The sequence below is a fragment of the Amblyomma mixtum genome, chromosome 3, assembly GCF_055824585.1.
Source record: "Amblyomma mixtum isolate Tamu chromosome 3, ASM5582458v1, whole genome shotgun sequence".
Classification (NCBI taxonomy): domain Eukaryota; kingdom Metazoa; phylum Arthropoda; class Arachnida; order Ixodida; family Ixodidae; genus Amblyomma; species Amblyomma mixtum.
The window spans coordinates 309802165-309819324 of record NC_143014.1 but is presented as its reverse complement, the minus strand read 5'-3'; the positions used below and the strand labels follow the sequence as shown (position 1 = coordinate 309819324).

The 17160-nt window shown below is 45.7% G+C and overlaps 1 protein-coding gene across 3 annotated transcripts in view; it reads left to right on the top strand.

Annotated features, from left to right (window-relative positions):
• The window catches only part of Sply (Sphingosine-1-phosphate lyase), a 421339-nt gene that overhangs the window by 399277 nt on the left and 4902 nt on the right, over positions 1-17160 (top strand). For all 3 annotated transcript variants that reach the window (XM_089583905.1, XM_089583903.1, XM_089583906.1), the window contains exons 7-10: positions 3701-3808; positions 6404-6466; positions 10215-10361; positions 14031-14151. In XM_089583905.1, the coding sequence (XP_089440031.1) occupies positions 3701-3808; positions 6404-6466; positions 10215-10361; positions 14031-14151 (439 nt within the window). The remainder of the gene's footprint in view (positions 1-3700; positions 3809-6403; positions 6467-10214; positions 10362-14030; positions 14152-17160) is intronic.

Here is a 17160-nt window from a genome sequence, read left to right as displayed (position 1 = left end):
TGTCCCTGTGGAAAATTTTAAAAGTGATTTGTATTTGTCTGATAGTCTTCTGTATCATTCTTGGAAAGGCAGCGCTGGCGGACGACAAACAAGAAGTGGACACAACTGCGCTGAACTAACAACTTTATTTTCGAAAACAGCTGAACCGCGTCTTTTATACTGTGGCAGAAAAATCACAAGCAAAATAAGGCAGACACATGTATGCGCAAGGACATGCAAGGATGAAAAAAGCAAAACCATATGAGTCGCCACCTATCTGATCATTACCCGCACAAAAAGAGACAGGTCAAAAAATGCAAAGGGGGAGAATAAGTGGAAAAAAAAAACCACAACAGAACATGATTCGTCATGAAACATTTAGCTAGAATGATGTGAATGAAAGTCAACAAGCAACATGAATAAACATTGTGTTTATCTAATACATCTATCAGTTTTATTATATTTGCTATCAGAAAAGTGATCTGTATCTACGAATTAATTGGATACAACAGTATCCATTGGTGTATTAGTTTTTCATCAGTGTGTTATGTCATCTGTATTGTGTGCAATATATACTTACATTTAGATATTTTGGTCTTATAGATAGTCGAGAAAAGCCCATACATCCACTTGGCTCACAGCATGACTCACGTGACAAGGGCGATGAGAAGGAAATGTCCTGTCTGACCTGTCTCCACGTAGAGCTTGTCCTGTTTTCTTTCCGTTGTTTTCCTCATGTGATTCATGTTGTGGGCTAAGATGTAATCATATCTACATTTGCAGTTATCTGTTGTACTATTTGTACTGTCCACAAATAGTAATGTTCAGCAACACGCTCTCACACAGGAGCTGCTGCAGCTGCTTTGTGGTTTAGGGTGTTACGGCAGCCTTGAAATAACAGAAAGCATTGGGTAAATCTGTCCATTTGTATTCACTTTAAAACAAATGCGTAGCTTCAAGGTTAATTTGGGTAACTGTGCTGATGGACAGTTTGCCACTGGGACCTGTGGGGAAGCCATGTTCTGAGGTGATATGTAAGCATAAGGGAAGGTTATCAGTTTCAGTGTGCTGACTCCAGAGTTTTGCATGCACTGGTTGTCCTTGTGATATGTCTGTGTTTCTGAAAGAAGGTAGCATTATGTACACTTCAAAGGGAAATCTTGGCCCTAGTACTGGTCCTGAAAGTAACTTCACATTTCCAGACCATCTAATGGCCTGTAAGAATATCCGTTCGATTAATTTTTCTCAGAATACAACACCTTATTTATTACCCATGAGGAAATAAGCTACTAGATTTTCTGTGAACACTTTCTCTGAAGATGCCTGGAAAATATCAATCATGAAGGGGCACATGTTGTACACCAGGCTTGTAGTTTTTAATCTTAAGTTGTGTACAGTGGTGAGCAGCCTTGTCTAGAGCGCTTGAGCAGTGCGCACTTGGTAACAAAAACCGAAATTAGAGAGCAGCCCCTCATTACAGGGCAAAGTTTTCGTGCTTGCTTTGTTTACGAGGCTATCTGGCGCTACTTCCGTGCAAGCGTTGCAGCTGGACCCTAGAGGTTGCCACAAAATCTGGATTTGTTTGCAAGGAAGTGCACCACCCGAGCGCTCTAGACAAGGCTGCTCACCACTGTACTGTGCTACTGCAGAAGTCCTAGCACCCAGTGAGAGTGCTGAAATGTTAATGGCTTGGTTTATGGTTTATGGGGGGGTTTAATGTCCCAAAGTGACTCGGGCTCTGAGGGATGCCATAGTGAAGGGCTCTGGATAATTTTGACCACCTGGGGTTCTTTAACATGTATTGACATAGCACAGTACACGGGCCTCTAGCATTTCGCCTCCATCAAAGTGCGACCGCTGTGGCCAGGTGTCAAACCCGAGTCTTTCGGTTTAGCAGTCAGGCACCGTAACCACTGAGCCACCGCGGCAGCCACTAATATGTTAATGTTTAGTGTTTTACTCTGCTGCGAAAATACTCATTTTGGGCTGATTGTGTCAAAATGTAGTATCAGTTGTGTCAGCAGAAAGGAGGTAGCAAATGTAGTGGCGGCTGCCTTGGTGATTGGTTGGCTGTCCAGCTTGCATTCCATTCCTTTACATTTGGTGGATGGAAGCAAAGAGCAGTGCCCCCAAGTTTCACTCCTTTTTTTTTTGTGGAGAAAAACAAAACTGAAAAGGAACATGAGAACTGAATGAGAAAAACACAACTAATGCTAGGAGTGCCATTTCCCACCTTTCCTTCAAGCTCTCTTTCAGAGGTGAGTTGTGCAGTGGGAGAGACAGCCAATGAGCAAAAAAAGCAATACGACGAACCAGTAAGGAGGGAAGGAAAAGGGGAGGGGCAAGATATTAGTAATGAAGAGGGAGAGAAACTGCTTTTCAACTCTACTTGTACTGAATAGATTATTATAGAATCAGGGCACTCTGTTGTCTTCAGAGGTGCTCTGCCTGCAGTGTCTGTACACTGTGGGTCTCTGCAATGGCATCATTGAACGCATGAATGGCTGTGACATGACTTTTGGAGGCTTTTCTGGCAGGACAGCCGTGGCATGCCAGCTTTCGCTGTGTGTGTGCGCGAGGTGTGGTAATGGCTGCTAGAAATCTGTCTTCTCATGAGTGAGTCATGTAGTTTCTTCTAATCTTTTTGCCTTTTTTTTTTAATTTGAAGACTGTAATGGCCTTTGTTTGCATGTGCTAACTGCTGTAGGCCTTTTTTTGCACTGGTCTTTTGAGTGGTTGAGGAGCCCTCTGTGCTACATTATTTGGCACTATAATAATGTCACAGGGTCCCATTACAGTGATGCACCTAGAGACTTGATTGTGTGATATGACAGATTACCTCTTCACGGCAAACTTAGTGATCCATCCACTTGGGTGTGTCTTAGCATTAGTGACTGTTGGCCTCGCGGAAAAAAGTTTTTGCTTGTAAGCTAACCATTGAACAACACAGGAAATACATTAGGCCTTACTTTAAATGGCTCAGCATTTCTTTTTTTTTTATGTGGTGCCTTGTTTGTGAGAGAAGTGCTAACGAGAAGCTTCATTTGTCCAGGAAGGTGCAGTATTTGCCAGTGACAGCGCCCACAGTGTGCATCCATCCTCATGCCGCACCTAATAGCATGGAAATATGTTTCCACTGTTTCTTTGCAACTGCTAAAGCCCCAGGGAGTGCTTCTGCCAAACAAGCTTGTCTAAACTAGGGTTCAGTTTGACGATTCACTGCCTTGAAGGGGGCCTTTGTGCAGATTACATGCTTCACATATGGCGTGTTCTTCTGTGGAAAATTTATTTAAGCAGCATGCATGTGAAATTTAACACTCCAAAGCGGTATGAATGAATTCTATGGCACCATTTTGTGAATTAGCAATTACATGAGGAGCTTTTCAGGTCACGCCTGGTGTCTAATCGCAGCAGCAGGTGTGTAGCGTTAGGTTAACCCTACACGTGACTGACTGGGCTTCAGGTGTGAACAAAGCTGTTATTAGACAGGCAGACAGTTGCCTTGTGTGTTAACCAAGTTCTAGGCACACATACAAGATGCGTTTTATAACCAGCACTGTGTTTCTGGTGGCTATTGAGAATTCATAGGTTAGCATGCTGTGTAGCTCCCATGTCTGACACGCACATGAAGGGAGCAGCACGCTTCTTCAGTTTGCTGAGATCACTGGCATCATCAGACAGGGTGGTGAGTGAGAAAGGCATGCTGTGTGTCTCCTCACAGGCGGGTGAATACCTGAGGATCAAAGTGATCCATGTTCCAGTTGACCCTGAGACGATGAAGGCTGATGTGCGGAAAATGAAGGCGGCCATCACCGGCAACACCATCATGGTGAGTGGCTTCATTGAATGGGGAGGCATGGGAGGTATTCAGATGTCACAGGCGCCATTTTGTGGTACAGCACGCAGTTTTAGAATTGCAAGCCTGAGAAGGTGTGGCGATAAGCCTGCAGCCTTTTGCCATGCTGCATACACCACAAAATGGCAGCCACTGTGACATTGATGCATGCTCCCTATAACATACCCATTCCATTCCATTCCTATATTTCCCAGCCTTTGTCGCTGGCTGAATCTTCCTCATGCCACCCTTCTCATTGGTGTGCTTGAGACTTTAACAAAGTGTAAGCTTTGTGCGTGGCATCACTTCAGCTAGTGACAAAGGGTAGAAAGTACAGAAATGGAACAGAACCAATTTCAGGATTGTCAGATTATGCCAGCCTTGGTACGGTGCCACTTTAACAAGGCATCAAAAATGGCGTACTGATGACAAGATGGTGCAGCATTGCACTGCACCTTCTCCCTTCTATGTTTCTTGTTCTCACTGTCTTCTGAATGTTAGGTCTTCCGCCCGTTCTTGAGAGGCTTGAAGTACTTTCGGGTACAAAAGTCTCCAGGACACATGAGCAACAGTAAGAGGGCTTAGCTGCATTATAGGCTGATCATTGAAGACCACACTTGTGGAGGTGAAAATTGATTTTCCTGCCCTCGTGTCCTGTAGTCAAAACAGGTTATCAGTGGCACTTGGGCACCTAGATGACTCAGAGACAGTCAGTAATCAGAGTTTCAGAGATCAGAGTTGCAGAGATCAGAGTGACCAGTTAGTACATTTATACAAGTAGCCTGACATAACTACTGCTTCACCACGCCACGCTGGCTCAGTGGTTAAGGCGCTTGGCTGCTGACCCGAAGGATGCGGGTTCGATCCCGGTCGTGGCGGTCGAATTGCAATGGAAGTGAAATTCTAGAGGCCCGTGTACTGTGCGATGTCAGTGCACGTTAAAGAACCCCAGGTGGTCGAAATTTCCAGAACCCTTCACCACGGCGTCCCTTATAGCCTGAGTTACTCTGGGACGTTAAACCCCCATAAGCCTAACTGCTGCTGCAAAGAGCATGTCATGACCTTTGTCAGGTGTGCTTGTTCCGTAGAATTTCTAGTTCCTCACTGCTCATTTAAAGGCAGCAGTAAATGACGAAGGAAACGAATAGCTCTTTTGAGCCAGTCCATTGGTCCTGGAAACCCAGCACACCCTAGTGGTTAAATGGGGCGATAAATAACAAGCGCTGACCAATCGTTAGACAAACAAAAAGAGACGTTTCGGCTCCGCTACAGGAGCCTTGTTCACAATGAAAGGGAGAATGAAGTGAGGGTTCATTTTAAATGCTTCATGGTGTGACGTAAGCAGCGCGTGTAGATCGGGGGTAGATTTCCTTTGTTACGGTTTAGCGTCTGTGACGTGGTTTGGATATGAATGGATTCCAGGTAAAGCCTTGTTGTCTTGTTCTTTTCTTTTCCAATTATCCTCGCGCTGTTTGTGTCTAACGATTGGTCGGCACTTGTTATTTCCCGCCACGAATTTTCCCGACCAGACGGGTTTCTGCCAAACCCTGGATTTCAGTGGTTGAATGTGTAACAAAAAGCACTGTAGCTTTACTATGAATACGCATTTCAGATACAGAGCGAGGCATTCTGTCATTTACTTCTTTTGAAGCAAGCAAATGTGTTTTAGATGCTAAAAAATGAGCACAGCGCGAAGTGTGGAGCTTCTAAGGGCATGAGCAGATGCGTAACATGTGCTGTTGAAAATGCTTACAAAGAGTAATGTGGTAGTGCCTGCGTACCTAATGAAAAAACAAATGCACGTGGAGGAAAAAGCGAATTCAGTACACACTCATGGAATCGTGTCAGGCAGATGAAGTCATTGGGAAGAAGTGAAGATGTTAAAAGAAGTCTCACCTAGGAACTGTAGCAAGACACAAGTGTGAGGCAAAGCCAAATGAACCATGACGTCTACAGGGCGTTCCACATTTATCTGTCTGGGTTGAAAAAAATTGTGCTACGCAAACCACAGGTCTATTTCTGCTCAAGCACAGACCACAGGGTAGCCTGCGATAGTCTGCGTTTTTCTATAATAATTTAACATCTGAACTTGCCTGGACTACCCAGAATCGGTGAAAAGCTGGAGTCGTCTGCACGTACAATTTTAATCGAGGCGAGCGGGATAGATGATTTGAGAGGCTGCACCATCTGGCCAACTGCGAGGCAACCAGTATCACTGCTCGAAGCTAGGGTAGGTCTCAGAGTACCCCGGATGGCACAGCCTGTCAAAGCTGCTGCTCCACTCGCCCAAAAGAAAATTCCCCGCGCAGATGAATGCAGTTTTTCGCCGATTCCGGACAATTCAGGCAAGTTCCAATGTTTAAATTTTTCTCAAAAAACGCAGACTATCTTAAGCTCCCCTGTGGTCAGTGCTTGAGCCGAAATAGACCAGTGGTTTGCACAGGATAATTTTTTACAACCTGGAGAGATAAATACGAAACACCCTGTACTTCTTTTCTTCTAGGCTGCCTGCTTTGTTGTGAACATTTCCTTGTTTTTTACTTTGTGCCATTCCACACACACAAAAAAAAGTGTTGTTCTCTTTTGCAGCTTGTGGGATCTGCACCTCAGTTCCCCCATGGCTCCATCGACCCCATTCAAGAAATTGCCGAGGTGGGTCTGATTTGACATGTTGAGTGCAGGGCCTCATTTCACTAAACTTGGAGCTACCTTAGAGAGCCATTTGCAAGCAGTGGCTTTGCCTTCTTTCAGATTACAGTCACACCCCATTAATGCAAACCCTGTTAGGGATGAGTCTGATTATGGACAATTTTTCTAGAGATCAAACTTTTTCAAAGTATTTATGCCTCATTAATATGGAAACTCGTGGTCCGGACAGTGGTGAAAATGCACGAAGCCCATTGGGAACCACATATTTTTGTCCCGTTAATATAAAAAGCAACGAGGACAAAATCCCGAGTGCCTCTGCAAGATGTTCCGCCCCTTGTATTTAGGGTGGATAACACCAGCGAAGGGCATTGAAAAAGCGCAAATGTCCTTTGTGTGGGTGGTTTCATGCTTTACAGTGGCAAGGTGCCTGGTTGATGCACCTTACCATTTGCCACATTTCGTGAATGGCTACGAAAAAATCCTTTCTGTGCGCTACATTGCAAACCACATTCAGCAGCTGTCAGCTGAGTGAGCCCAGAGTTCTGGAGATGTGAACAGTTTTAGTAGGAGATACTTCATCACACCAAGAGGCGCCGTCACGCGTCTCATGGACCACTAGGTGGTCCGAATATGCAGAAACCAGCACTACTTGATTTTGAAGGGGCTCTGAAACACCTTCCGAGGAGGGTACATCAAATCGCTCAATCACTGCAGTGTGTTGTCATGAACACCCCAGCCAAGTAATGCACTTCTACACGCAGCAGACGACCCACAATCACGCGCGAAAGTTGGCGAGTCCTCCCCGGCGACCTTCTCGTGCTAGTAATCCTCCTCCGTCGCTCGCAGCTGCGTATACAAGTTGAGAGGTGGCTATTGGTGAGATTCATTCATACATCAGGCAGCTACCATGACCACGGCCAACAAGCGACGTAGTTCCGACGGGTCAGAAAGCTCTGCTCCCAGAGGTCGGGCTGGCGGAGGAGTGCCGACCTTCCAGCATGCGAAAAGTGAAGAGAGAAGAGGGAAAGGCGCAGTGACGCTGAAATTCAAACTTTGGCTTCTGATAACTTAGCTTCTACAAAGTGCATTGAAAAAATTCTTGCTGGACGATATTCATGAAGTGGCATGCTTTAACATCCCAGGCATACCGCAACTTTATCGGAGCCCATTTCAGAGCCCCTTTAAAAGATAATGGCGACCTGAGTAATGTACCTGGAGCTCCACGATTACCCATTTCCACCTCACTGCCCATCGCTATGCAGAGAAGCAGTCCGCAGTCGTAAAGGTTTCTTCTTTTTTTAGAATATATTTTTGATTCCTTATTACGGATGACTCACTTTGTGGACCTTTGCTCGGGAGCCAAAGTGTCCATAATAACGTGGCTCAACTGTGCATGTTTTTATGAAATTCTGTTGCATTTGCATAGGTGTGTCAACAGTTCTTCATGCTTAAGAACTGTGAACAGAGGCTTTTACTTGTTGCATTTTCTGTTTTTTTCATGCGTTTTTATTATTGCATATGTGAGAAGGTACTTATATTGCCAAATTGTTTTTAAGGCATGTGGTGTGTTTCGTGGTACTTAACTACAAGATCCTTTATGTTGGCTTCATGAGCTGTGCCTCGTACCTGATACCTTGATTCATCTGCTGCAGTGTCTGTCCCTATTTTTTCTTCAGGTATTTATTGCTGTATGTCTGGAAAGGCACTCATTATTTCCTCGTGTATATTAGTCATGTATTTGGTATTCTAAACCTGCCTCTTTTTTGGGGGGGGGGGGGGCTTTGATATTCTGTCAGCCCTGTTGTGCTTGGTCATAGTGTGGTAGACTGACTACATGGACCATTCAGTTGTAAACAGAAGAGGAACTGAGATTTATTCAGAATGGGGCTTTGGTTGCTGTTGCTTAGGTGGCGCTAGCTACAGAGCCTTGTTAGGTGAGTAGTCTGCTCAGAGATGGTGCGACCAGAACAGAAGCGCCACTGCTGACGTGCGCATACATAACACGCCCTTTAACAGTTTCCACTCGGAGATATCCTGGTTATCTAAAGTCACTGCTTGTGCTTAGGTAATGCGCAGGAGGTTTGATCTTTCTTCCTGAGCAAGTTATATGCGATGGGAGAGGGGGCACTTGATGTGGCTGGGGAAGGACCGGACAAAGGAGAAGGTGGCTGATGTGTCACGTCCCAGTCGTAGTATTTTATAACAATTTGTAGTATTTTATAGACTATCGAGTTAAAGAATCACGTGTTCCTTTGAAAACATCATTCAGTGTAGTATATCATAACAATTTTGCTTGCGATGAGTCAAAGCTTGCCCTATAAGGCACCTTTTCTGTGACTCGCTCCTCAGGTGGCGTTAGACCTCGGAATCGCGGTAGAGATGCGCGCAGTCGCAATGGCCGAACGAGCGCTTTAATTGCTCTAAAAATTAACATCCCCTATCCCCCTAGACAGACAATGGTATAACGCCGTTAAAGCTACCGCACCAAAGCTCTGGGGCCTACGGGAGAGAGACTGCCATATACGCTACGAAAATCCATGTTTTCTATTCTGTGCCCCTTCAGAAGCACGTTTATTTGCTAGCAAAAAAAAATTGTCTGCGATGCAAACATTTTCGCAGAAACCGTCACTAAAATCCAAAAATTAAAGTGGCTATAATAGCCGTATTCCACATGGCAACAGTCTCAAATGGAACATACAGAGCAATGCCATCAAGCAGAAAGGATAGCGTGCAAAACAACGCACAGTAATCAGCAAATTAGGCAAGATTATCAGCTTCCTGGTGATCTCTCAAGAAGTTTCAAGTATACACACTACTTTAGGTACCAATATATCCGCAGTACTTCACCGAGGATGGTGTGCTTTGTCAGAACAAAGTTCTTAGGGGCGATGTTGTGGTTCCATGGTTTTCTACGGCTGATGTCATTTTTTCCTCGAGCAATCGAGAACAGCACAAAGCCATTTTCACACTGGCTTGTGCACTGAAATGCATCGCAACTGGCCATAACGTGGAACTAAAAGTAAAGTTCGAATTGTCAGTACGTAACTGAGTGGAGTTCAACCAGCAGCAGAAGCAGACGGCCTGCACATGTCGCTAACGAAAAACGAAAACACAAGCAAAACGATCCTCTCGCATGCGTTTCCTCCACAACAGCTGGAGGAGCCAATCATCATTCAGAAAAGTGCAGAGCAGGCAGATGGGCGAGGAGGATGTGTGAGAGTCTGCGGCACGGCAACAAAGTTCACAAAAAGGCACTACTTTCAGAATCAAGGGACTAATTGCTAATTGCTTTGTTAGCCAGATCAACACAAAATAACTTTGATGATGTACCCAGGTGAAGATAGCTAACTGGCTCAGCTGGATTTTTAGCCGATTCCTGACTGGCAGCAGTAGATTTCCGCTGGTTTTAACTGGTTGTAAATGGGAATGAATGATTCAGTTCAGCCGTGTTTTACTTCGCCTGCTTACAGCACAGCTTTTTTGTTTTCAGTAACTGCGGAAAAGCTTTGAAGAGCCAGGCAAGTCTTTTATGAAAATGTATAGAGTGCAACTGCAGCAGTTGGTAGCATTGAAAGGCTGAGGCTCAGTGTGCACAGGTGCTGCCCAGTTGTGCCTCATGTGCAAGTGGCCATGTTCAAGTGACCATGTCAATTAATCTGGCCCCACCTGGGTAGCTGGAATATGGACGCATGAGCAAGTGACTGACATGCATAGCTTAGGCATGCCGACTTTTCTTTCCTCCTTGCTGCAGCTTGGGGTGAAGTACAACATCCCTGTCCATGTTGACGCCTGCCTCGGAGGCTTTCTTGTTCCCTTCATGGATGATGCCGGGTTCCCTCTGCCTCCTTTCGACTTCCGCCTTGATGGCGTCGCAAGCATCTCGGCCGACACACACAAGGTACAGTGTAACTTTTTTTTTTTCATGGCAGATTATTTCTGAGGACCTGTCTGCATAGGATGAATTGAGTGCAAAAACCAGACGGGGGGTGCAAGAAGACACATAAGGCATTCACGTGTGCCTTCCGGCATCCCTTGTCTGGTTTTTGTGCTGAATGCGCCCCGTCATGCCGCACCAACTAACCCAGCAGCATGCTCTAATGGTCTGCATTTCACACCAAGATTTCAGAAAAGTGGTGTGCTGGGCAGAGATGAAATGAGCGGCAAGTTTTTGGCAGTTGTATAACTCAAGTGAAAGAAATTTTTGTAATGCGCCTTTTTAGCTAGTGTAGCAAAGTGTGGTGTGCCAATTTCGCCTGTATATTTTAGTCACAAGTGGATCAGAAAAGCTGTAGAGCATGCTTGGTAACGTGCAGTTTTGTGGTGAGTCTCATGCTCCAGCAGTGTAATACAGTGGAACCTCGATTATACGTCCCCCGGTCATGCGACGACCCGCATTTTACGACGAATTTGTGCGGTCCCGACAAAACCCCCATAGAGACAATGCATTAAAAACCTCGGTTATACGACGCAAATTTTAGAAGGACCCCGCTTCGTACGACGGCTGGCTCGTACCGTCCGTCAAAAAAGGTCTTCAGCAAACGCAGGCCGGGATGTACCGTATTTTCGCGATTCTAAGCACCCCCCCCCCCCCCCCCCCCTATTTTCGGAAAAAAATTTCTGAAAAAAAAAACTTTGCATGCGAATCTAAGCACCCCCGTTTTTGCGCGGAAGAGAGCGTTGCGGAGGCCGCCAAGTGCACTTGCTCTCGTTTTCGTCGAGCCTGTGCAGTCGGAGTCCCAAGGAGGCGCGGCCTGCGTGTTGTTGCGACTGAGAGAAGGATGAAAAGGAAAGCGCACGGGCCCGCCTACTGGCGTGAGCCAAGCCACCACCGCTGCCGAGGAGAGTTAAAAGATCAGAGAAAAGATAAAGAGAAAAGATAAGACGGGCGTCCCAGCAACAGATGCGTCCGCAGGAGCCGACGCTGATGAAAAAACAGATAAGCGGGCGATGCCGCGCTCGCCCAAGGGAGGACAGCGGCGTCCCCGGCGCTTTTTGTAATGGAAGTAATGGATGCTTGTGCTCCACGATAAAACTTCCGAAGTGGACAACGATGCAGAGGTTTGCGCTCCCATTCCTAGTTACCGGGACGTGTTGCAGAGCGTCGACAACATCCGGCGCTTTGCTTGCGCGCGCGACGATGTTGGCGACCTACTGCCGGACCTGGCAGCCCTTGAAAGAAAGTTGATGCGCCGAGGTTGGGCAAAGGTGCAAAAAAAAAAAAAAAATTACTGATTTTTTTTAAACGGTAATAAAGATTTTTTTGCAAATCTGTTTCAGACAAATGCTGGGTTTTGTCTTTTTTAATCTGATTGGCGTACTTGCCGCGGGCTTGAAGCCGGTCAACAGTTTTCGGCGCAAGGCCGAGCGCCACTGGCCGCATTCTTTGATTTTCGATTATACGACACCCGGATTATACGACGGTTTCGCGCGGTCCCCTGAACGTCGTATAATCGAGGTTCCACTGTAGATGGCTCACTAACACATGTGGCACATGCCTTATAAATATGTAATGCTTCCACTAGCTTCCTAACATTTTGATTAGTGTGCAGGAAGATATCTTGGTTGTCAACTGGTATCTGTTTACGTCTGTGTTCCTGGCACAGTAATCGCCGTTAACAAGCTTTTAGAAGCCTTTCATTTTCATAAGGCTGACACCATGTGCATTAGTGAGCTATCTATCGCAGTACAGGAGCATGAGATTGCACCACAGGAGAGCATTTTGTGAACACGGCCAGATATGACGTCATCATTGTAACCAGTATGTACAGTTAAGCCTCGATGTAACAAAATATTCCAGTTTTTTTTTAACTTCAGGTCCATAGGACATTATGTATTCTGAGCTTCAGTATAAAAAAGTAGATTTTGCTGCACTTTCAATGTTACAAAATTTCATTGCTGGCTGGAAGCGAACCTGACGAAAAATTATCGCGGGTGGGAGTGGTTGAGCGGAGCCCATGCCGAAACGCGCACCAGAGTGCATACGCAATACGATACCCGCCCGGCTTTCATATACAGAGTGCATAGGTAGACGCAACTACAACGATCATTGTGAAGAGCGTACTGCTGGCTGCGCCATCTGGGGTAGTGCGGGCAAGGCTGGCACGAGTGTCTGCGCTGCCTTGGCAGCCTGACAGGTCAGCCTGTGGCTCTCACTGTCTCGCCCAAAATCGATTAAAGAAGACAGGCTAGTTGGTGCTTCTGATTCACACCTGAAACATAGTAACTAGCGCTAAAAAACGCAAGGGACAACGAAAAGGTGCCAACGGGACGCACTCATCATCAAGTTGATGTCTAGCATGTGCCCCATCGATATCTTTTCGTTGTTCCTAGTGTTTTTTAGCGTTAGTTACCATGTTTCAGCCCAAAATTGGCACCGATTGCAACACGCTGCCGGTGCTCAAAGGGGGTGTGCTGCGTTTATCGTGTTTATCGTGTTTACAACGTTTCGAGGTATGTGGTGGTGGTGTCCACCTACACAAAACTGTGCTTTCGCGCAATATTCCGTTCTTAGCCATGTTAAACCACCGCAAATTTTTTTCATGGTCACAGCAGCCTGGTTACTTGTATACTGGCCAAATTAAGGTAGATTTCATAGCAAGATCTAACCTAGTGGGCATTCTTTGTTTTTAATGTTTGCCAACCTAAGCAATGCTTCGTACTTAAAAGGACGGGACTCAAGGAAGCAGACACCACATCCATCGCATCCTTCATGTCCCGTCCTTCATGCCGTTTTAAATATGAATGTTAACCAACAAGCCCAATTCATTACACTTCTGAAGCAATGCTTTGTAGCCGCATGCTGCTTTGCAAATATAGCAATACCCCTTTAGAATACAAATGACTGCACTTGGTTAAATGCATTCCTTGCTGCTCATAATTGGCTCGTCCCTTTCACATGCAACGCTATTTTGACAGGGATGGGAGGAACTGCCAAAACTGGAAAGAAGTGTGGCAAGTTCTCTTCAAATACAAAAGTAGTGAAGTGGTGCTCTCTTTGCATGCCACTCAGTCAGCCTGTTCGAGCTGTCTTGCACAGCAACATCAGAAGCACAGGCCATGCACAAGATCACACTGTTCCTCAGTCTCTTTTGCAAATGGTGAGTCCATTTACAAAAAGCCGGTGAGGCAGTTTGCAATCATTAATGAAATGATGTGTTGGCTTTGCAGTTTTTCGGCAATAAGCTCACTAAATTGTGAAAGGTCAGCTGCTGTGGTGTGCCCTCTTCTAGCAAGAAAAAGTATAGAGGTGAACATCGTTGGCACCGCAGTATTTTACCCTTAACGCAACAACCACCAACATGAAGGACTGGGCATGGTGTCTGTGCAACAGTGGATTTATTTCTGAGGAGCCTCAACTGTGGTCTGCACTGATTCTTTTTCCTGAAGCCATGAACAATCACCGTTGGGAATTTCCTCTCAAGTGTATCTTTAGAACTTCAAAATGCCAATATAGTATTGGCAGTGTGGTCTGTAGTCATTGTCAATTGTGAAGTGTCAGTAAAAGCCAGAAAGTGATGGCTGTTGCAAAGGATCTCATTATCTGATGCCGATCGTCTTTGTGATGCAGTACGGCTACACTCCCAAAGGCTCATCAATGGTTATGTACCGGAGCCGCAAGCACCATCACTACCAGTTCTCGGTAGCCACTGACTGGCCGGGCGGTGTCTATGCCACACCAACCATGTCTGGTAAGTCTTTCTTCATTTTTTATGAAAGGATGAGAAGGAAATTCAGCCACGAGGCAGGCTTGCTCGGTGTGAAGGGGGCTTTGGTTCTAGTTGTTTCTTGGACCAGTCTGGACCACTCAGATCCGGTCTTGGACCTGACTTGTCACTCAGGAGGCAGTCTGGCACAGGATCAAGCCCATATGTGCAGAACGCCTCTGGGTGGCTGGCACAATCTGGGGAAACAGCACAATATCGGGGATCACTTACTTGTGTATACTACTCGATAGCAGGCTAGAAAAGTATAAAAACTTGGTGCACTGTCAGTATTAAGACATCAAGCAGTTTAGAGACAAGACAAAGGTGATACTGTCCTGTGATATTGTCATACAATACAGATGGTATTTAGGCAAGAGGCATGCGGATGCATTGAAAAAGAAACTGGACTTGGAAGCAGCGGTAGCAAGATGCACTCTTAGTGGTCATCAGCACAAGAGTGGCCAAGCTTGTTGGCCATGCCCTGCTTAAAATGACTCTGGACATTTGGGGGTAAGGGGCGTACATCTTAATAGAAAGCCTCATGAGGTACAGAATTACCTGCTCCTGGCTGTGTATCTTTGAACACCAACCACCCAGCAGCATTGACAAGGACATACACACATTACTCATAAGTGATAAGACCGTGTGATGCCAGGGTAAGAAAATCATTAGAGATAAGTCATCGACTGATTTTTCGGATGCCCGGTTTTCTGGACCTGCCTGATTATGCGGACTCTGCCATGGCACCACCACGTGCTCCATAGAATCAATGTATAACACCGACCAAAATTTCTGATGTTTCATACTCTTCTCGTTCGATTTTCCGGACTTTTTCTCTCGAACACAGGTCAGAAGCTACTCAAAACTCAAACATCGCTGCCATTTTGTTTTGTTTTTTTGTTTTGTTTTTGTTTTTGCAACCTCTGCCCACATTGCATGCATCTCGCATACCCAGTATAGCCTCGATAGCAGGCACCGCTTGCTGCGCCCTCCCGCGAACCGTCAGTACACGCCAGTTGTCAGTCGCAAATGGTCAGCTGTGCTGTGCGTGTCGCCTCTCGTGTGCGTTGTGGTATACCAGAGGCACCGACACTGCTTTCATCGCCTGCCTGTAACTCAACGACGACTTCAAAGCGAGGAAACAGCAGAGTGATGATTGAAAAGAAGGCTGCCATCATCAGGAAAGTGCTAAGTGGCCGGCTGCAAGCGAACGTTGCAAAGCAGTTTCAAATCTCGAAGCTGACGATATCCGGCTGCCTGAAGGACAAGGGGAGGATTTTAGAAGTCGCCGAGAAATCGACCGGATGCCGACAGAAGAACATCAGCCGTGGTGCCCACCCGAAACTTAAGGAACCTATTCTTATATGGCTGAAATCCGTGATCACCAAACAGATGCCAGTGTCTGATGATGTTTTAAAAAGGAAGGCAGAAACCCTGGCGCTTCAGATGAACATTGAGGGCTGTAAATTTTGTGATGGCTGGGTCCAAAATTTTAAGGAGAGGCACGACTTGAACTTAAACAGATGTGCGGCGAAAGCGCCGCTGTTGACGAGTCGGCTGTTGAAAGTTACCGCTGTGGTAGGCTGCAGTCATTGCTTCAGCAACAAAAATGTTGCTAACCACAAGCAATGCGCATACTTCGAAATATTCACATACGCGAGTTGGTTTCGACGGCAGCATCTCTTGGAGCAGTGTAGGCATGCTGAGTTTTTGCCTACACCCCACGTCGCTGCTGACCACTGTGCCACCTTTGTTTACAAACTTGACGCCTGTCTATAGGAGAGAAAAGTTGGATCTGGTCTTCCTCTTTAAGTGTCTGCTTAGTCTGACATGGCTGTTGACATTTTAGAATCAATTTGTTTTAATGTACCTACAAAACGATTTCAGCATCACCCTCTTTTTTCGGTGGTAGCAGTGTTTCATACTACTAACACTAATATGTACACAGTCGTTACTTTATAGTTTAGCTAACCCCGGTTGTGGCAGTAATGGTGACCTTGTTGTGTCATTTCGATGCAACCGGGGATTCCTTGCACATATGGCTTTTGTGTGTGTATCACAGTGGATGCGGTTGCTGTTCATGGGAAATAAGTGGCCTGCAGAGCCATTGGTAAAGCTTTTCTCAGTCATATTTAAATATTGGAAGAACATTACATGTGGAAAACTCAATCCCTTTGCATTGAGCTCGATCAAGCTGATGGTTTTAAGCAGCTAGCTGGTGAGTAATGCAGTGGCAATGGGTGCTGCATTTCTCGTCTTCTGAGACAGAGAATGCCAGCCACTGCACCAAATTGCCTTCCATGTTAAGCTTGTTTGATGGCTTTTATCAGGCCAAGGAAGGTCTGGTGGCCTAGGCTTTCCCTATTGTTGTTTGCACCTGTATGTTTAGCCTGTTTCGGAGTTATATCGTTACCGCTGCAGATTTCCTGAAAATGTGCAGCTTGGGAGCTTTGTACCTTGGCAAAGTTTGTTGTTGTTTTTTTTGTGCTGTGTAGCACCTTTATCTTCCAAGCTGACAGAACAGCAAGGTGCAAGTTGATTTTGTAAGAGATGAGTGTTTGAACCACAGTGAAGAGTTGCAGCTCTCAGATTCACTATTTTGCCCCTTGGGGTGGGAAAAGAATTTGGGAGTGTATTCTTTTTTCTTTTCGAGACAGCGCCAAGATGGTGCAGGTGCTATGAAAAGTGACTTGTGATTGCAGCCAAAACGTCTTGAGCATTACTGTATAAGCTACGAAATTGAGCCCCGGGATGTGAGGTAGTGGTGGATATTTTTTTGATCCTTGAGTGCACTTTTTTTGCTTCTAACATTTGTTGCATGAGGAACTACTTGTTCCTCATTAAAGATGCTGCAGGTGTTCACATTTCTAGCCATGTTTTGAAATTTAGTTGAGCTTAATTGCCTCCTACTTCTCTAGTCACTTGTGCTAATTTCTTGTGGTTCCATCTTTGGGCCGTTAGTGGCACCTGTGCTTGATCCATCTGCCATGCTGT